The 22,420-nt window shown below is 42.5% G+C and overlaps 1 protein-coding gene across 1 annotated transcript in view; it reads left to right on the top strand.

Annotated features, from left to right (window-relative positions):
* The window catches only part of LOC122796865 (programmed cell death 6 interacting protein), a 1,552,575-nt gene that overhangs the window by 285,370 nt on the left and 1,244,785 nt on the right, over positions 1-22,420 (top strand). Inside the window, exon 6 of the mRNA XM_044065610.1 lies at positions 17,832-17,932. Coding sequence (XP_043921545.1) covers positions 17,832-17,932 — 101 coding nt within the window. The remainder of the gene's footprint in view (positions 1-17,831; positions 17,933-22,420) is intronic.

The following is a 22,420-nucleotide window of genomic DNA, read 5'->3' as shown; positions in this document are numbered from 1 at the left end:
TTACTAATCTTCCAACACACGAAACTTACCCTAGACAGCTCTCACATTCACATCACAGCAAAAGACACCACCACCATCCATCCTTCAGAACACACCACATTACTAGGAGTAGAAATAGACAAACTGAACTTTGACATTCACATTTCCATGACCATTAAAAAAGTGCACAAAAAACAAGGAGCATTGTATAGAAATCAGCAACTACTTACCAAAGCAGCTAAAATTTCAGTAGCAAATTCTCATCTTATCTTTACATTACACTACACCTCCCCAGTATTTACTAACCTTAGACAATGTGATCTAAATGAGCTCGAAACTTGCTACAACAAAATCGCCAGATTCTCCACAGGGGCTTCCTACCGTACTCGCCACTGTCTCTCACTAGCAGAACTGGGCTGGCCAGAGCTCCCCCACCTCCTTCAATGGTACCAACTTGCACTCACCCACAAACGAATTAAGCAGCCACTAAATGTCCCATCCCTCCAGAATCTACTCCAACCCTACATAACCACGAGACCACTAAGTTCCAGCCACAAAAACCTCCTACAGGTCACAAGAGCCATTAACTCTGCCGGAGAAGCATTATTCTCCTGCACTATAGCCAAACTCTGGAACTCCCTCCCATCCTCAATTACCTCTGTAACTTCTTGCACCCACTTCAAATCCTTACTAAAATCACACTTAAAAACTTGCCAGATATGCCCTTGCAACCCCCCTCTAATACCATCCTCTCCACCCACTACTTCTCTCGGCCCCCTATCAACAACCTACTGTTAGCAAGCTTGGCTACTCATGTTCCCAGCTACCTACCACATAATACTAGCTTCTTGTATCAACAACTGCTGATGGCTGTTATGTACCTCAAAAACAGATTGTATCAGTTGTTCACTGATTAATCTCAACTACATTTGTAACCATGTTTATTATATGTCTCCATATGTTAAAATTGTACTATGTTCTACAGTTGTTTTACATCTGTTTTATTCTTGTCTTGCGACCTTAGCTGGACTAATGTCTATATTTAAATGCTATGCTTTTTAACTGTATAATGCAAATAATACTTAATGTGGAGCCTTCTCCCCGGGCCTCTCCCGGTCAACAAATGTAAATAATCTTCCATGCAGCAGATGTGGTTCACAGCATATGGACTTTCAGGGTTCCTTCTTCAAATGATCCTTTCAGCACTCTTGAAGGATTGCTCGACTGACATTTTGTGAAGGTAGTTGGGGGAGCTTATCCCTGCACCCCATAGCCTGGACATCCATCACTGAAGATGTTTTGGGTGCAGAAGATAAACCAGAAAGGTACACCATTCCCTTTTTTATCCCTACCTTCCCAGACAAAAATGCTTACCTGATGATTCTATTCCTTGAAAGAAAAGCAGCAACGCTAGAGATTGCTAAGCTACTGGATAAATCAGTCATCCAACCATATCAACAAGGATCCTGAGTCTACCCAAGATTCTTTAGTGCCAAAAAGAACTGTCCAGTTTAGGTGGTTTGTCATTTTAATCAATATTTAAAACGGGCAAAATTCCATTTAGTCACGATGTGGTCCATCCTGCTGTTTTAAAGGAAGGGCAATTGAATGTGCTCAGTAGAACTTCAGGGTGCGTACTACTATATAAAGATGGATAGACATTCCAGAAGGTTTTTCCACCTCCGGTTGGGAGCCTGTCTTCTCCAATTTAGACCCCTGCCCTTTGATCTCAGCACAGCCCACCAGGTTTTCACGAAATGCATGGCAGTGGTCACAGTGCAGTTCAGGCTGCTTTGTGGTTCCAGGTGTTTACGTACTTGGACAAATAGCTTGTGACCACTCCCACCAGAATCATCTTCTTTATCATTGAAATCATTGGAATTTTCTTCTTTAAGCAAGTGACCCTTGCCTCAACTTTTTCCTCATCTTGCAATTACTGTGAATACAGCCAAATCCAAGCTTCAGCTGGTTCGGACCATAGAGTTGATCGAGGCACATCTGGACACCAAGTCACAGACAGCCAAAGTGCCAGAGTCCAAGATTCTTTCACTTCACCTTCAGGCGCAAACAGTTTTGAACGATCAGAAGTCTCCAGCAAGACCAATTCTGTTTCTTCTAGAGTTGATGACAGCAACCATTATCTTACTTCCTCTAACAAGATATTACATGTGAGTGCTCCAGTGGACTTTGGTAGGACAGTGGGCAGTGTGGTCCTCTCCCATGTACTTTCTCAAATCTCTCATGAAAATTTGCAGGACTCTTGTTCTTGGAATTGCCAGTAGTGCTTCTCAGCTGGCTGCTTGTTGCGTTTTCCCCCAGACGACAGTGTTTACATGAGCAAACATGCTTCCCAACTGGGATGGGAGTGGGAGGTACATTGTTTGTTTAAGGCTATCCAAGGCACGTGGTCCCTTTCAAAGGTCAGCCTACACATCATTGTCTTGGAGATGAGAACAGTCCTGCTACTGTTGCAGGCTTTTCATGACTCTCTCTCCAGAGGTGTGATTTCTGTCAGGCAAACAGCATGTCGGTAGTCTACTATATCAGCAAACAGGAAGGAATACTTTCTTGTACGTTATGTCAAAAAGTCATGGGAGTTTCACAATTGGAGATGTTTTCTCACCACTTTCTGGTAACCGTGCAAATACTGTGCAAGTCCAGTGTTGGCAGACAAATTGAGCAGATCTATCCTCCTTCCTCATGAGTGGTTCCGCATTCATTGGCCAATCATATCGTTAGCTGCTGGAGCCAGCCATGCTATGATCTGTTTGCTTCTCCTTCCAACAGCAAGTGCAGCAGGTTTTTCACTCTGATTTCCTCAAGAGATGCTGTGATCCACTCTTAGCACCTCGGTCCCCTTGTATGCTTACCCGTCTCATCCCAAAATCCTTACAGAAAGCAAGGTGTACTAAGGCTACAGTGATGCACATTGCCCCTTTTTGACCTCTGCAGGTGTTTTCCCTTCCATTGGTGTTGCTTTGTACATCACCTATGGGTGCTGTACTTCACTCTAGGTTTCCTATCTCACCCTGTCATAGAGGTTTTCAAACTGACCACATGGTTTCTCCCATTACAATGATGGCTAGACAGTTTAGGCTTTCATCCCAGGTTGTAAAGTTCTTGGCTTCTGCCCAGAAGCCTTCCACTAGGAAAATATATAAAAGCATGAGGAAACTATTTTCTTTATGGGCTATAAACCAAAAATTGGACCCCCTTCTCAGCTTCTCTTTCTGATATCCAAGATTTGTTGTCCTCTGTTTCTCAAAATGGAGTTAGTTATTCCACAGTCGAGGTGCAAATGACTGCCATTTTTTGTTTCCACATTGGGGAAAAAACATCCTTTGCCTTCCTCAAAGTATAAAACTTTTTTACAGGGTGCTTTTTTAAAATACGGCCTCCGTTTACAGAACCTGTTCTTCTGTGGGACATAACTGTTCTGTTTCAGGCCTTGACTGTTTACCCCCATTCAAACCTAGAGTTAAGAATGACATTATTGACCTGGAAAACGTTGTTTATACCATCTGCCAGCAGTGTTTCCAAAGTGCATATCTTCTGCTGAAAGACTTCTTTTTTAATTTTTCACTAAGACAGGGTTATCTTAAGAATGTCTCACATTCCTACTCAAGGTAATCTCTGAGTATTCCGTTAACCCTTCTGTTGATTTTCTCTTCTCTTCCCTCAGTTTACCAACAGAGGAGTGCATATGCTACACTTATTTAATGTTCACTGCTAGCTCTGCTTCTATGTACATTGTACTAGGACACTTGGGGAAACCAATTAGTTGTTTGTGTCATTTTCTTCAACAAAACTGGGCAAAGTAGTAACTAAGCTAACCCTGTCTAAATGGCTTTCAGATTTTATTCCCTATACTTACAAGGAGAAGGTTTTGTCCTTGCTTAGAACCCCAAAAGCTTATTTCACCAGATTGGTGGCCCCTTCTACTAATTTCCTTTCCAGGGTTCTGGTTGGTGATATTTGTGTTTCATCTGCTTGATTTAATGTCCATACCTTCATGTACCATTACAAATCATATTTGCAGTTCTAATCTAGGGTTTCACTGGATTTGGCTATCCTCTGAAACATCTTTCCATGAGATCTCCCAGGAGCCATTGTAGCTGGCGACTCCTCTATCCCATCCATTGAGGAACTTGTATTTAGAATGTGACTTCAGCCCTCAATCTCTGAATCTCGAATCCCTTAATGCTCTTACTTTAGATCACTATTGCAGTAGTGCTGCCCTGGTTGCATGAGCTTAAGCTGCAGAATGCCCCCCATCTGGACTAAATTTCAGTACTTGGCAGCCCCCAGTCAGACAGTTGTTTGACCTTTGAGGAGGTCAGGGCATTATCTGTGTTAAACTGTTGTCTGCCTGCACTAGTTTAGTTCAGTCTTACTGTGCAGCACATGTACCGTTTTTGTATATCAGTAGTCTGGTGGTAGTCGGCCTGCTCCAGAGCTCAGTCAAATGAGGAACCCCATTGAAAAGAAATTTGCTTAATGCTAATGGCATTTTTTGTGTCATGTACTTGTGTGTATGTTAGAAAGGTTGGCTGCCCAGCAAGATAGTTGAGGTCATGTCCATGCCCAAGAAAAAAGCACATGCTTTTACAGTAGATGTTCATAGTGTTACACTGCTGCAATCATCACACTTCGGTTATCCTGCCGTCAGGCGGTCCCGCAGTTGCCCAGAGTTCTAAAGTCTTGGTCCGGCGTCTGTTGCTGTCACTTCTTCCCTGATGTCAGTGTGCCAGGGGTATATAGTATGCATCCGACGCCATATTCTTCAGTTTTTCTTGCCCCAGATGTCAGGTGCCCCCAAGTAGGTAGGCAATAGATATTGCTAATTAAAAATATACATATAAAATAAAAACAATACCTTCAGTTACCAGCAAATACACCCCAAAGGTTGTATAGGATAGAAAGGTATAGTTAAGTCCAGCTGGTTCAGTGGGGATGGAGGGAGGGTAACCTGGACTGCAGCAGTGTGAACACTCTCTAACATCTACATTTATGGTAGGTACAAAACTGTACTATGTTCATCGTGTTACACTGCTGCAGTCATCACACTTGGGTAGAATCCCAAAGCTATGGTTGGGTGGCTGGTCTATAAAGAATTAGGATTGGCTATGAGGCCCTGCAGAACTGCAGTGGCAAAGCCTGCTCTGGATTTAGAGTAAAGAGGCAGGTGGAAATGCTTGGTAAAGGTGTGCACTGAACTCCCATATTGCAGCCTCCAAAATTTCCTTGGTAGGTACTCCTCTGAGAAAGGCTGTTGAAGTGGCTGTTGCCCTGGTGGAATGTGGCCTAATGTTATTAGGGACTGATTTTCCATGCTGTGTGTAGCAGTAACGAATACAGGTTTATATATTTAGGTGTGGAGGACTACTTAGGGTTGTATGCTATTTTAGGATTTGTGCCCAAAAGTCTTGGGAGAATTTTTGTCCTACAAAACTGTTCGGATGACACTTAAGGCCTGGATTCGTACCAGCAAGGCATTTTCCACTTTTCCCCAGCCACAGACCACCCCCTTTAAGAAGTGATTAGGAAAGTGGTCCGAGGAGGAGGGAGTAACCATGGAATGTGACAACAGTATCCTATATATTTGCATAACTTGAGGAAACCAGTCCCAGTGGTGTACTTCTGTAGTCCATGATCCTTGTATCTCTGGTATCCGTGGCTTCTGGTGCAATAATTTTGGAGGACATTGCATGCTGATCAAGGCATATCCACTTGAACAGTGTGTGCTCGCATGAAATTCGGACCCGATGTCCTACCTTGGATACCTGTGGCTGAAGCGTGTTTTGTCAGAAGGAGCGACAGTTTACCACTGTTCTATTCAGGGAAGGCATCCAAGGTCAAGGCAGGAGGTCTGGAATCCTATCCTTACTCAGCCTCCAAGGCACCAGGCTCTTGTAGCAGAATTGGAAATCTCAAACAAAGGTTCTCACATTGAGCTTGCCTGGGCCTCAGGTGGCAGACCAGTCCTACCCATACCTCTCAACCTCTTAGTATAAGAAATCTGAACAAAGCCTGACATAATGGGGGTCAAACACCCCAAAATATGGATGTATTTTAAATGTTGTTTTTATAAACTTACAAAGTTGCTAGGATAACAGATGTTTTAGCGTTTTTTTTTTTTTTTTTTTTGTTAAGGATATGAAGCCTGAAGCTTAAATGTGTATCATCATTTAGTGACTTCAGTCCTCATATCACCTCAGTGATTTGCCGGAAAACCACAGTGTTTTATGAGGAACAGAGCAAAAATATGCAGGAAAAACTGGACATTCTGAGAAAATCTGGACAGTTGAGCTGTATGGTCCTTACCCGTTCCCCTTACCTCACAGGCTATTCTCCAGGAATGGGATCCATTTTGCTCAGGGGGTTCTTTCAGGTCCTGCAGGGCCTGTAGACAAGTTCAGATCAGCATGAGTTCACTGTTTAGTGGGAAGAGACCCCTCTTTATAAAGGAGTAGTGGTTTCTTCAAGAGTGAGGGAAAGGAACTGGACCATTTCTGAATCTCTCTCCTCAAGTATGATTTGGACATTGATGACTTTATACCCGTTGCCCCCTACCTGCTAGAGAAAATCTCATTTGGAGGCACTGGTAGGATGAAAGAGCAGTTCAAATGGAAGGTCAAAGAGGAACCAGTTGCCCAAAAAAGGTGTTTTAATTTAGTTGGTCTGGATGCTTCTGTATAGTTCTGCAGTCTTTAAGGCTCTAGAGAATGCATTGTTAGTAAGCTTTAATGAGCAAGGCACTAGCAAGAACAAGACCCTCTGTTCCTTGTAGGCCTAATAGGTGTTACAGGATCTTGGAGTTCCTGTGTATAAACCATGTGGCAATCTGTAGTGGTGTCTTTGAATGCAGAAAAGAAAGTGATGCTTGCTCCCAGTACTCTACCAAGCAATAAGGGGGAGAAAGTGCTGCGCTATTTTAGAAAGAAAGTGTACACAACTGTCACTGTGGCCTTCAGAAGCATTCATTTTCAGATGACCACATTTCAAATTGCTCTGCTACACCAGATGAAGGAGAAGATTGGGGAGATGATTGATGGTGATCTGAGCGCAACACTGTTGCATGTCATCTAGTCAGGCAGGTGACTAAGCACTCTTGGTTTGGTGTATGTTGCTGTGGATGCAGCATCGTATCTGTTGTTAGGAGGCATGTGTTGCTGAGGTTATACTCCCTGACAGAGGTTAAACTGTAGCGCGTTAATGTTCATTGTGCTGTTTTTTTTTTTTTTTTTTTTTTTTTTTAAAGAGTCCTATTGGTGATTTATTTAAACAAATGAGAAAAGGAGGAGAACTTGGGTATTCAGTCAAACAACTTTTTAAATCCCATAGTCCATGGCTAGGTATAAACAGAGTTAACCCATGTAAGTTCTTAACATACTATTTCTTGTAAGAAAAATTAAAGCAAGCCAATTTGGGATAAGATAGGCCAATATAAGGAAAAACTAAAGGCAGGGAGACCAGAATGAGAAGCCATTGCCCTGAGCAACCATGACTAGGTGAAATTTCTCCCTCCCCAACCGCCCAACCTTTTGCTCTTTTATTCTTCCCTCTATCAAGTGCATCTGGTACTTCCATTCTACATTATATTTTCCAGCCAGGAGGTATAGAATCTGTATCACATCAGGAGTAGAACAAGAGGATTCTACTCAAGATTCCTCCTAGTGTTCAAAAAGTAGGGTCTCTGGAGACCAATGCTGCACCCTGTCAAGACTAATAATGTGAGTACTAAAGCATTTTAGAATGATGGCATTGCAAGCCCTGTTGCCACTCTTTTTTTTCCCTCAATCCCCACTGTTTTTTCTGAACCTCAAGGTGCTTATCTTCCTTTGCTAATCCAGAGAGACAGCAGATGCTTTCTCTGATCGGAGGTAGGGCTCTCACTGTCAGTTTACTTCCTTGCCCCTAGAACTGAGTACTGCACCCAGATTTTTTTTTTTGGTTGCTTATTGCAGAACCAAGGCTACCACAAGTAGATGACTGCTTCATTTCTCAGTCAGGCACTATCCCAGGAGAAGGTGGGGGAGGGCTTTGCAATTCACTGTAGACCTAGGATTTGTGGACCTTCACAATTCTGATCCGCTTTGCCAGACTGCACATGAGAAAACTTTAGTGATACTTCAATATGTGATGCCAACATTCACAGTCCTTGGAGGATATGATTTTTCTGCAGTTGCGTCCTTCCAAGATACTACAGTGGTGGTCCAGTCAGCTCAGACTGAACCAAAATGTTCTCTACAAGAATGCTACAGTCTGACACAAACAGCCCACCCCCTGTGATCTAGTGGGATAAAGCCCCATTTACTACCTTGATGACCACAGTCTTAATAGTAGGTCAAGAGCTGTGAAAATGCTAGCAAGTAACATGGATATGGCTATCTTGCTGGAAAGGAACCATGTCAGATATGTCTCTCTTAGAACTTTGGTAGAGACTGGAATGCCACAAGATGTAGAATGTTGGACTTTGGGCAAAAGTTAAGAAACACTGAGTGATGACGTGGTGGTTCCTGCTTATCCTATCTCACTCCACTTGTCTGGCATTCCTCTAATCTCTGTTCAGCCTGCGCATGGAGAATTGGATCTCTGTGCTGAGGTGCTGTCCCAGCAGGGAAAGTCTCCTGGTGTGGGTTTCACCCAAGAAGTACCAAGGGGGGACTTCTGGGGAACAGGACTGTAAAGGTAGTCAAGGCATGAAGTCAGTTACAGTGGCAAAAAAAAGCAGTTTAACAATGCATGCTTCAGAGCTGGGGGAGGGCATACTCAGGATAATCCAAGTGCAAGCTGGTCTCCTAGTGGATCATTTTAGCTGCAACCTCTCTCCCCTCCTCTCCTATGTTCCCAGATCTTGTAACAACATCTACATCCCCCCTCCTCAAATTTGTTGTAAACAAGTCCACAAAGCAGTGTCCACAGCCAAGAACACTGCTGCTACGAGGCCAGAGAACATAAGCTGCTTATTGGCCAGCCTGGTAAAGGACCTGTCCTTATATAATAATGCCCTCTTCAATATGCACCTTTTCAGACATTTGACACAACTTGAAAGCACATAATGCTAGCTTTCTTAGAAAATCAGGGACCTAAATAATAAGAACATTGTGGCCATCTCAAAGCCTTGTCCCTCTTTTTGGTGTCATCCAGGCTACTAAGGGGTGATCTCTGCCTCGAGTACAGAGCCGTAACAGACCCTGTCCTGTCAGACCTTACTGCACATTTGCACATGGGTAGAAAAACACCTGTTCAACAGATCTGCATCTTTTTTGCAAAGAGTGTACCAGGTCTTTGGAATAGTCTGTCTGTCCTTGTAAAGCAATGTACTTCTGTTACAGCATTCAATTGCGATTTGGATGAATGGACAGTTGATTGCAAATTCACCTGTGGTTTAGCACCCTTGTCTCTCATGGATATGAGAAATGTGTGAATGTGCTCATTTCTGGGATATTCATTTTTAGTGTAAGGGCTAAAAACTTCATGGGAAGGTATGACTAAGCTTTTGCAGATATTCATGGATCAGTAGCATAGTAGGGACTTGTGAACCTTTAAGGGATTTGGGAGGCAACTTGCACAAAGAAGCATGTAGATGTAAAGTAGATGTTTTCACTGATTGAGGCAGTCAGTGCCTTCAGAGCTATGTGGAAAATAGAAGTTTAGCAAGTGACAGTATGCTGCTGCTGTAAAATGGTAATAGACAAACAAGGAGGACTTCTTCCTTGCACAGGCTGGTCATGACTGCCTGGTTGAATGTTCTTTAGTCCCAAATGATCCTAAGGGCATTTTAAAATCCCGTCCCATTTGAAGTTTGTGATTGACTAACAAAGCAGATCAGCTGTAATTCCCCATGAATGGATGTTGCACAGGGATATTTTTCATCAGGTTGTTTACAAGTGGGTGTCCCAGAAACGGATCTGTTTACCTTTCTGATCTAGAAACAACACTGAAAGCTCTATTCCATAGCACTGTGCAAAGAAGATTTTCAGTAGATGTCTTTTCATGCAGATCAGGTTACTTTTTGTGCACATTCCCATGATCCACCTTCTCTCCAGGGTGAGCCAGAAAGCAAGATAAGAGAGACCAAGGATGCTTTTAACAGCAAACTTTATGCCCAGACTTGCTCACTTTTTCATCCTCGTATGTCTAAGGGGAGACCTCAGATGCTGCCCATGTAAATGGGGTAACTCGGGCAGGACAAGGAGAACCTGGTATACTCCATTCTAAAGGTAAATGCAGCTCATTGCCTGGATGACTTAAAACTCATCCTGTTCAGGCACCAGTTTGCAGCAGATGAGCATACATTAGGAAACTAAAACTTCCTACAAGGAAGCCCTGCTTAGCAAAATTGAGAAGTTTTCTCTCTGGTACCTCAGGAAGGATCAGGAGCACAGCACCATTATGCAAAATTCTGTAACACCCAAGAGACATGTTCAGGGGAGCTCTGGCTCACCATATAGCTGATGTGAAGTAGGAGCATTAGATGCTCACCTAGTGGTATTATGAGTATGCAGCTGAGGAGAAACCGGTGTGGTTAAGCATGCTCCCTTAGAATGGTAATGGCTAGGCCTGGAGGAGCTGTGGAGGACTGCTTCCAAGGAGAGGGAAGGTAGGCAGTCTGTCCGTTACTAGCAAACAGACCCGTTCCTTACCAACAGAGTCATGCTGGGGAATGGATGGCTTATTGGTATTACCGAGCAGGAATGTAGAAATGCAAAATGGAAAAAGGACAGTTCCCTAGCACAACTTTGTTGCACAGTAATTAATTAGTTATTGTTTTATCATCTGTAAGCACTGTTTCTGTTATAGTTAGTGTCACATGCATCTTGCAGTGGTTTAAAGCAACAGCTGACATGTATAGTGACCACTTTCACCCGAAGCCATATTTGTTTGATCGGAACTGCTTTTGCACTTCAGTCAGAAAGTGGAAATTGTTGCTCATAAAGGCGAACCTATTACTTCTTGCAGCCCTTGCTTATTACAATACCCGTTAACTTATTGGGATACAGCCTGGGCCACTAGTGTTTTGCTGACTGATACTTTGGTTTTATATCTGTTTCACTGTTTAATGTATGCTTAAAATTGCTATGAGCTACTTAATGTATGCATAAAATTGCTATGAGCTACTTAACCAGCTTGTTGAACTAGGTTTCCTTTAGTCCTTCAGTCTCCTTCCTCACATCCTGTGCTACCCTGCTGGTTTAGCTCATGTTCATTGTAGTTAAGGGTCTTGTTGCTGTGCAGAAGAGTGTGGCTGACCCAGATACCTGTCTTTTCACCTTTGCCCAGCTGGTGGACATTTTGAGCAAACCAACTTATGGATGTCTGTGTATAAAGAGTATGTCAGCTGGTACCATCTTCACTTCTTTCTTGGCATGTAGGTCAGTGTTCCACAATGCATTTCTTATCCGACAGTCTGTCTGCTTGAATAACCAAAGTTTCCAAATGCCTCAAAAATTCAAGATGCAAACCCTAAGAAGTTACTGCCACTTATTTTCCAAGGGCATGGATGGTGATTCCGGACTTGAAGAATGCATACCTTCATGTTCCAGTGGTCTGAGAACACAGGAAATAGCTATGTTTCTATGCAGAGGTCCATATCTCTGTACATGGATGATTGTCTGATTCAGAGAAGTCTTTTGTGGAACTCCACATAGCCACGCAAATCAACATAAATTGCTTTCAGAAAATGGGCCTGATCTTCAACCTCCAGAAGTCACAACGCTACCCAAGCACCAGAATAGCCTTCATGGGGCAGTCAGTCAGTTCAACAGTATGGCTTTCTTTCCACTTTTTGTTTCAAAATATGTAAAAGATTTGCACTCCAAGCATACCTTTTCAGAATTCTTCAGAGCCGCGTGCTGCATGGCTTCCTGCATTGTACTGATTGTCTTGGCAAAGCTGCATATGCAGAAGATAAAGTAGTTCATAAAAAAAAAAGATGGGCTCGGCATTTACAGCCCCTGGAGTCCATGATCCCTCTTCCTTCCTGTCTGAAAAAGGTGATCCTATGGTGGGAGGCAATTGTTTTCAACAACACGGGCACATTTTCTTGTGTCAGATGCTACTCAAAACCGGAGGACAGACAATTTTGACAGGGCATGGGGGGTACACTTAGGACGTTTCAGAGTTTAAGGGACTTGGGAGAGGCAAAAAAACAAAGCAGCCCTTTTACCATAAAGGAAATTATAGCAGTTGTTACGGCTATAAAAGCTTTCAAAGACAAATTGTATCCAGGAACTCTTCAAATTTGGATGGACAGTACCACAGCCATGTTGTACATAAGCAGGGAGGGAAACAGTGTTAACCCCCATGCAGACTGGCTGTGTATCTCTGGCTTGTTACCCAGCAACTCTGTGTGACATCAGTAGCATCTTACATACTGGATCAAGGCAATGTACTGGCAGATTCCCTGAGTAGAACTCTCCTGGGCCGAAAAGAATGGGTCGTGCAATGGTGCAGAGGTTAGCATTGTCACCTCACAGCAAGATGTTCTCTGTTTCGATTCTTGGTGGAGGTGCGGGCTTTGTGGAGTCTGCATGTCCTCCCGACATTCGTGGGGGTTTTCCCTGGGTCCTTTGATTTCCTCCTACTTTCCAAAGACCTGTCTGTGGAGTGTTTCTCCTCAGGTCTCCACTGAAAATGGTTTGTGTCAAAGTCTGACTTTCCTGGTGAAGAAACATTAAAAGTTAAAAAGAAAATTTTTTTTCGGGATTTGATTCATCACTGGGGGATTTCCAAATGTTATGTATTTTTTTTGCTTCAACGGAAAACTGACAGGAAAGCAAATTCTGTTTCAGAACCCAAAAGACCGGGTCAGAGAAAGTGAGTGCCTTTTCCCTCAACTGGACAGACCTTCTATAACCCTTCTCACCAATACTTTTCTCCAGGGTAGATAAGTGTGAGGTCGTACTGGGCTAAAATGATTCTAGTTACTCCCTTCTGGCCCAGGGAACATTCTTTTTCCCTTTTTCTGACCCTCAAGTGGGGGAAAGCGAAACTATCGCAAATCATAAATCTTCTCTTCCATAACTAGGGAGTCTGTAATATATCCCGATCTGAGGGCTATCAAGCTCACAGCTTAGAAGATTGGATTTTGATTGCATTCACTCTATCTTGTTTGCAGAATGTTTCAGCCATTCTGAAAGAGAGAAAGAGCATATTTAGCAAAATAGGAAGGTTTTCTGTCTGCGCCAGTCCAATGATATTCTCTTTTCCCAAGCAAATATAAAGTAGGTACTTGAATACCTGAATTTCCTATTCAAGCAGGGGTTATCTTAGTCTAGCATCAAGTTTCATGCTTCTGCTATTTCTGCCTGCCTTTCCCAATCTCCCCACCTATTTATTCCTCACATAAAACAAGTTTCTGAAGTAGATTACTTCAGACTATCAGAAGGGAGCTTGCACGTTCCCACACCCAAGCTTCATATTTGAATCCATTTGAACTGACATCTTCAGCCGCCATTAAACTGTTGACTTGGAAACCAACTCTGCTTTTGGCACAAACCTCAGTCTGGCGTGATGTTAATAGTGTTTCACTGTTGCAGTCCTAACATCGGCTGTCATCGGTTGTACAGGACATCTGATACAAAAGGAGGCAGCTGACGTCACTTCCTCAGTCTTCCTTGCTGCTGAGCCCAAAGTAGAAGCATTTTTGCACGAATGCCAGTCGGCACTTTACCTTTTTGGTTTCAGACTACAAAGTTGAAGTCATCTACAGCTAAGTACCCTATTGAGGATCCTCTTTTCTTGCCTTAGTGAATGTCAGAAAAAGTCAATAATTGTCTTCCCTGTGGAAAGCAGATTCCCTGTTGAGATTTTCATTCCTATTGTATTATTTGTTTAGGCCTTGACCACGACGTTCCTAATTGTGACCTATGTGCCTCCTTTAATCCACGTAGTATTCATCGTCGGGCTAAGTTTTTAGCTAAGCATTTTGGAGTATGGCCCAAGTTTGTCGGTATGGCGTCCGCTGGTCTTCAGGCTTCGGATATCCCTAAGAAGCATAAGGACAAGGACCACGACAGGCTTCATAAGGTCAAGTCTTCAGACGATAAGTTGGTCGTCAGTCCTGCGATAGCCAGTGAGGCGCCTTTGCAGCCACTGCAGTCTGCGGATTTTCAACTGCAGGCCTCGGCGGAGTACATTTCAGAGTCCCTCATTAATGCAGGCTAGAGTTGAATCTATTTCTCCGCCTACTCTTCTTCTGATCCTGGAATACTTGGCTGATTTGCTTCAGGGTGGTCTTTCATTTTCCTCTATGAAGATCCATGCTTCAGCCATTTCTGCTCATTGTTCTTTTGAGCAACCCATTTTCTCTCATCCCCTGATGAAAATGTTTCTCAGAGGTGCTTGCAACTTAAAACCTCCCAGAAGGGCACCTACTCCAGGCTGGGATCTTAATTTTGTTCTAGAGAAACTCTATCTTCCTCCTTTTGAGCCAGCTGCCACTGCAGATTTAAAGTTTCTCTGTAGGAAGACTGCCTTCCTTTTGGCTGTAACTTCAGCAAGGAGGGTTTTGGAGCTGCAAGCTTTGGCTGTGGAGCCTTTTCTTATTTTCCATGCAGATTGTGTCTCTGAAAATCAATCCCTCTTTTATGCCTAAGGTGATTTCTAGCCCGACTCTTAATCAGTCCCATACACCTTCCTACTTTCTGTCCTAATCCTCGAAATAGAGGTGAAAGGATCCTACTTTTTCTTGATGTGTACAGCCAGCTCAGGTTTTACCTGGACAGGGCAAAAGAACTTCGGAAATCAGCACAGTTATTGGTCAGTTTTGCCCCTGGAGCTCAGGGCAAAGCTATCTCTAAGCAAACCATTTCTAAGTGGATTGCACATTGTATAACTTTGTTATTCCTTTCATGGCAAGGTTCCTCCTCAAGGGATTAGGACCCACTTCACAAGAGCAGCTTCCACTTCTGCAGCCTTTTTAAGGGGTGTCCCTACTAAAGACATTTTAGAGGTTTGCCACATGGTCTTGTGTTCACACTTTCACAAAGCATTATAATTTGCCTTTGTTTTCTAGAGCCAGGGCAGGGTTTGCCACTGCTGTTCTGCAAGGCATTTTCTCCAATCCTTTATTCTCTTGGTGCCTCCTCCCTTTTCTCTGGGCTGTTGTAATCACCCCATTGGTTAGGACTGCAACAGTGAAACACGATGAACTTAGTACAGTTGTGTACACTTACCATAAATGTAGATGTTCAAGTGTATTCACTGTTGCAGTCCTGGTTTCCCTCCCGCCTTCTCCCTTTTTTGGTCCTTTCCTGTTCTCCTTTCCTAAGGTACAGGCTGAATCTGGTTTTATTTGCCAAAGTTTGTTTTGGCTTAAACCTTGTTTTCTGGTGACTCCTGACTGTTATGGCAAGAAAGACTGAGGAAGTCACGTCGGCTGCCTCCTTTTGTATCGTACGTCCTTTACAACAGACTACAGCTGATGTCATATTTACTTACCTTTGGTATTCTGGCAGATCGAGAGCTATCGGGAGCCGGATAACCCATTGGTTAGGACTGCAACAGTGAATGCACTCTAACTTCTACATTTTTGTTAAGTGTACACCACTGTACTTTTCTCAACTTTAAGCTCTTACGTATAAGGAGCTTTTCTTAGTCTTCCACGGGGATATAGTCACTTTGAAAAACCAGTCTCTCTCAAGATGGTTTCAGAAGTCTCCTTAAACCAAGCAATTCAACTCCATGTGTCCTGTCCAAATCCCCGAATCAAGGAGGAAAGAATTTTGCATTCCCTAGATGTACACAGACAATTAGGATTCTATCTTCACAGTACTTATTTCCCAAACAGATTAGACCAGCACAAGGTAAACCAGTAAGCAAACGAACTGTTTCCAAATAGATAGAAAACCGCATCTCCTTTTATTACTGTCAGCATGGTAAACAGCTTCTTGGTAAGGTGAGAGCTCATTCCCACCAGGCGTAAAGTCCATACAGGCCATTCTAAGGGCTTGTCTCATAGTCAGCTGTTCACACCTTCACTGAACACTACAACCTTGGTTCCATCTTGAGGGCAAGAGCTGGATTCGCCTCTGCCATCCTACAGAGATTGCTGTCCCTGGATATTTTTCCTCTCCAACCATCCACACACAATTTCAGGGAGTCTTCCCAAGAATTAGTACTGCAATACTGACTATGATGAATAAAGTACAGTTGTCTTCACTTACCAAAATTGTCCATGTTTAAGTAGATCAGTGTTGTGGTGTCTTTTACATGCACTGTCCCCTCTTTCTACATTCCCCTTCATCTCGTGGTTGCGTTCTCTCATCACATTCATAATCTCCACCTCTCTCTTCCTTTCACTTTTGGTCTGAATTCTTGCCCAATAGTTGGGACAACTGGGAAGGTTGTGCTCCTCCTCAGGACCATTGAACTCTGCAGTCTAGGCAAGAAAGAGCTGAAGATGGTGCTGGCTGATGCCTTCTTTATACCCTGATGTTCAGACTTCTGTTTGCATGGACACTTGCCGGCTGGGGGTTGGTGAAAAGTCTCTGGTATTTAGGCTAGCCACAGGCTTCAGCAGGTGAGAAGACGTATGTATTAGTAATGCAGAAATTAATCTACTTGAACATCTACAGTTATGGTAAGTGGAGGCACAACTGTACTTGGTGAGAACTTTTATCAGCATGCAGGCAGGACTGCTTGGATGGTTTGGTGTTTTATATGCTCAGGTTTGTACAGTCAAAGCATTACCATTTTTCTATATTTTTGGAATGTATTTTGACATTTGATCACTACAAACTTTTTTTTCCGTTTAGAATAATGGGTAACCCCACTTTTCCCAGATTCCAATAATTGCTTTTACATTTGGAATTGTATATAGCATTCTGCTAGAGAATGGAATGTACTGGGAACAGTAGAGCGGCAGAGAGGACCTTTTTTATTTTTTTATTTTTTTTTTTTTGCTCTTCACTGGGGAGAGGTGGATACTGAATCTGGGGAGAGGTGGATACTAAATCTGAGAACAGTCTTGGGCTCTAGAAGAGTGAGCTGCTGTACACTGACATGCAGCTTGGTTGCCTAGCTGTCTGTATAAGTGAAGTTTGCCATATAGTTAAACTAGAGGGTAGCTTCACATGGTTTTATTATTTGTTTCTTTGATTTCTCTTACTTATCTTTTTAGCTGGCACATATTCCGTTATTTATGAATTTTGCAGAATTTTGTGTTTTCCTTAGAATGATTTTTATTGGCTGTTGTGCAGGAAGGGTGCTACTGTTTAAAAAGTGATAGTTGTTTTTGGTTCTCTGAAATGTCAGCAGTTGTAACATAGTGCCAACAGACAAAAAAAAAGACAAACTAGAGGGGAAGAGAGAATCTCAAATGTCACTCTTCTGCTTTGAACTTCGTTTTGTAGGGGGGGGGGCGCAAGTCCCATGCACTCCAAGTGTGGAAGGCAAGCCTCCTACGCCCACCAAATTTGTATATACCAACTCCAAGATCACCATGCCTTAGAGAAAATGGAATATTCTGAGAAATGACTGTTACAAATTTAAATTTATAAGTATTTTTTCGGGCATGCAGTCTTAACACTCACTATAGCAGGTTTGACATTTCATATGGTTACCACTCTTTTAAGCCCCACACAAGTTTTATAGTTTTTTCCATTTTTTTTTACACATTCATCTTTGCTTTTCCTTTGACCTTTCCTTGATAAAAATGCCAAAAAATGTACTTAACCTGCCTTGTTTTTTACCCACATTGATGTGCTTTTTTGTCTATGTTGTGCTGTAGTTTCTGGTACTTTAATTATGATGTGAATCTGAAATTTCTTATGGCTGTTCTGTGGTATGTTTGTAAGTTACGTTCAACTTTGTAGTAACCTTAATGCTCTTTCATTGTATTACAGATAAAATGAAGGATGCTATAATAGCCAAACTGGCAAATCAAGCAGCAGATTACTATGGCGATGCTTTTAAACAGTGCCAGTACAGAGAAAATTTACCAAAGGTTTGTATGCATTAACAGCAAGGTACACCAAACATTTAGCAAAGAGGTTTTAAGGCTGCATGCTAATTGCATACTGTCAGGCACAATGTTAGTTATTCATGGGGTTCTTTTGATGACTACAGTGTAATGGTCTCTTATGTAAGAGCAGGTTTGTGGTGAAATGGAACGACAGGCAAGATAATGCCCCAGGACTGACCCCCCCCCCCCAGCCATTACAGTGTTGTGTTACTTGGCTGTCTCTCCCCATTTACCCTAAACACTAAACTGTCAGTATCCATACTATTTTTTTCTTTATTTTTACAATGATTACAGAGATGTGGATTTAATTTAAAACTTTTATTTCAAATTTTGTAGCACAAATATTGATGACCTTCTGCTAAACAAAATATAATGGTTGCAAATTGAAAACATATTTTGCATGAGCAACCGTAAACTTCTCATGAATACAAAATGTAGCTTGAGGAGCAATAAACTTCTCTTCCCTTGAAGGTCACATTCATTGAAAATGCATCTGGCCACTGGCGGATTAAGTGTACCTTGGTCCTTAGGCTGTTTTCAAACCATAGACCCCCTGCATACATTTTTAGGACCTTGCATAAATGCATGTAATCTTTTGATTCCTTTCCTGATTGTTTTAAATTGTATTTCTTGTGTATTTTACTCATATACACACTTTCTAGTCCTACCAAGTCAGAATAAAGGCTGTTTAAAAATGACTTGATAAGAGCATAAGGTACTTTCAACCACAGAGAGCCCCCTCCCCTCCCCAGCAGTTATGGGTAATTTATTGATGGTGTACACCCCTCCTAGTTATGAAGAAATAAGTTACATGCACTTAATTGATAGCTTTGGATGGAACTACATTGTACTGTATAAAGTTGACTAGCTTCATAACGTAAGATCCAGCCAGGTGCAGCGCAGCTTAAATAGAAGAGTATTTATGAGAGCATAAGAATTATTAAAGACCTGTTAACACATCCTAAGTCAATATGCACAATATGTGCATAATTCCACATTAAAGAGAGCTGTTGCTAATGCAGAGGTTGCTGCTGATAAACAACTTTGCATTTCATTGAGTCATTGCCTGCTGCCCTTGAAGAATTAATTACATGTTGCATTAAAAATGGTTTTCTGGTGATATTGCAGTAACCTCTCCTGAGCTAGGTCAGCTATAGCTGGTAAACCGTGACAACAAGTTCATAGTTACCAGACATGCAGTCCAGGAGACCATTAAGGAGCCTAGCCCAAATTTCCAGTTCCTCCAAAACACTGTGTTAAGTGTCTCATTCAGTGTCACACACAGTAGTTAAATGAAGATGGAAAGATTCAAACCATGCACGGTTGCCACAGGAAGCTTCCCATTATCAAGTTGGAGGTTTATTCCTCTGCACTTACTGCTAGCTTAACAGTGTTCAACTAAAAGCAGACATCCTTTACAGTTTTGTCTTGCAGAGAAGATTTTGTAACTGTAATATGCAACAATGATTACATAACAGATGCTGAAAGATCACTGTTCTGGTAATCACTGCAGATAATGTAAACTGTATAACATGACAAACCAGCTACTTTATAATTGTTGGAGGATGTAAAGAGGGTACTGCAAAAATATATAAAATAAATAGATGAGGAAAAGATCATATAGAGGGATGAGGCCACACAGAAGTTTGGACTGCAGGTTAGAGACTCTTCCCTACCAGGGATTCATGTAGAGTATAGCAGAGTGTAGACAAAGACAAAGGTATAGGAGAGTCCTAAGTGATAAAAGCAGTTCTGGTAGAGTCTTTAGTTTAGTCTAGAATAGAAGTTGCTGTTGAACAGGAATTAGTCATAATCATCCGCTCCTTTTTCCCATTTTTTTCTACATGGGGTCGAGATATTGTGTTAACCATTGCCAACTCTCTCGATTCAGTGCCACACTCCTGCCTTCTTCAACACTTGTCTGACGGTTGCAGATCATCTTTCAATCCATCCACCTCTTTGCTGGACATCCTTGCTTCGTCTTAACTTATTGCTGGTTGTCCCAAGTCTTAATCACCAAATTGTCTTCTGCTTTTCTGCACATGTCCAAACCCCCGTAATCTGTTCTTTTTGATATTTTCTGCAGTTAGAGCTACTTTGGCTTCTTCTCTTATGTCCTTATTCCTTTCTGTCCCACAGTGTGCATCCTACCACCCTTCTCAGGCACTTCATTTCCATCACCTCTAGCTTATTCAGCTGTGCTGCCATTACTGCCCAGGTTTCTGTACCATACAGTAGTACTGGTCGCACCACTGTCTCGTACACCTTACTTTTCAGCTTCTTTAGCATTCTTCTGTCCTAGACTACACCTTGACAACTCTATGCCAGGTGGCTGCAGACCCTCTGATTCTAACTTTGTCCTCTTCATTCAGACCTCCGTTCTCCTCAACAACCCCTCCCAGATACTTGAAACTTGTTTACCTGTTCCATTGTCTTCCCTTCTATTTCTATTCTCAGCTTCTTCTGATTTCCCCAGATGTTCGTGTTTCACTGTTGCAGTCATTACATTTGGGTAATCTGCTGGCAGGTTCCCTCCTTCGGCCTGAATTCCAAAGTCTTGGGTCCTGCGTCAGTTGCTGTCTACTCTTCCATGACGTCAGGGGTATAAAACAAGCAGCTGATGCCATTTTCTTCAGTCTTTCTTGCCGCACGGTGCCCGAAGCAGAAGCATTTTGCAAGTGCCGGTCAGCCGACTTCTGAAATTTTCGAATTCGAGTTTCAGAACTGAAGTCTTCACTAAACCTAAGTACCCAGTTGGGGAAACTTTTTTCTTGCTCCATACGATGTCAGAAAAAGTTAATTGTATTACCTCATAAGGATTTTCATTTATACTGTATTCCTTGCCTAGGCCCTGATCACAATGTGCCTGGCTGCTGGTTTTGTGCTAGATTTAACCAACACACTATCAAGCGTCTGTATATTTTTGCCTCAAAATATTTTGGAAACAGATTTAACTACCCTGAAATGTCATCGGATAGCAAAACGCAAAGAAAAGGACAGACCGTTGAGGTCCAAAACAGACGACAAAGCTTCTCCTAAGCCAGTCACCGGTTCGCTGGTACTCTGTGAGGTGCTTTCGCAACCCCTGATACCTGTTACTTTCGAGTCGCAGACCCCTACCGACACTCATGTGGAGTCTGGCACGTTGCGAGATACTCAAAGTATTGTACCCACAGATGTCTCTCCCTTGGATGGGTCCGGAGCCGCTGAGCAGGCACCGGCTTCCGAGGGTGCATTCAGGCCTCAACATTTTTATATAAAACCGACTACAGCTTCAAAATCAAAGACAAAAGCAACTTCTAAAGTTAAAAACCGATGCATGAGCCATTTGCACAGGCCTCTATGCCCAAACAACAGATGATCAAAATGGCCGAAGACCTAATTACCTTGATCAGGAGTTCCCAACCCACTTTTGATAAGAGGCCTAGGCAAGACAATGATTATGAATCTTCTGATCAGGTTTCTGTTTCTTCTGATTCCTATTCTGATCAGGAATTATGTATACCTCCCTATGAGGATTCGGATGCAGAGGAATCTATCCCATCTGCATCACTTCCTGAGGATTATTCATTTGGAGAAAACTTGCATACTTTGAGGGAGCATTTTCACTGGGAGAGTTAAGATTTTTCAGAATCAAAAAAGAGGCTCAGCATAGGCCTTCATCCACAATGTCTAAAATGGGAGGTATGGCTAATGTGTTTTTGGAGTCAAGCTTGACTCCAGACTCCTTACCTCCGGCTCCCAGCAAGCCAGACAGATATTACAGGGTCCCTGACTCTCACAAAGTTTTATTTCGAAACCCTGCTGCTGACCCCAAAACTATTTCACAGGGTCCAAAGGGGGTTAAGGCCTCAACAGCAAAAAATCCTACCCCCTCTGACAGAGATTCAAGGGCACTGGATAGATGGGGAAAGAAGGTTTATACATCTGCAACCTTGGCAATTAAGGCCTTAAACTTTCAGTTTCATATGCTCAAGTATCAACAACATGTTATGGGATTGCTGAAACAGAAAATGATGTTGATTTCTGAATGTGCAGAAAATAAAGAATTGCAGGAATTATTGCATGCAGCTGAAAAAGTTGGAAAGCATGCTTTGCAATGTGGTTTTGATTCCTTAGAGGCTTCCTGCAGGGCCGCAGTTACTGGATCTGTGATTAGGAGGCATGCCTGGCTAAAAGAGCAAAATTTGCCTGATCATGTTAAAGCTAAATTACTGGATGCACCTTTACAGCAAGATACTCTGATATTAAGGCAGAAGAGGTTTTAAAGAAAATGGAAGACAAAGCTAAATCTATGCAAACTGTAAAATATTTCTTACAAGTGCAGCCACCAAGATTCAGTAGACACTGGCCTACAAAAAAATGGTCCTTTCTTGTGTCCAACAGAGCTCAAAGGGGCAAATCCAGATGCCCTAAAGGTTCTAGATACCAGGCACAAGATTCTTACAGCTCAAAGCAATAGGGTGCTTC

This window comes from Protopterus annectens, chromosome 3.part0 (genome assembly GCF_019279795.1).
Source record: "Protopterus annectens isolate FY-2018-M chromosome 3.part0, PAN1.0, whole genome shotgun sequence".
In the NCBI taxonomy this organism is placed as follows: Eukaryota; Metazoa; Chordata; order Ceratodontiformes; family Protopteridae; genus Protopterus; species Protopterus annectens.
The sequence above is the reverse complement of the archived record's forward strand: the minus strand, read 5'-3'. Positions and strand labels throughout refer to the sequence as shown.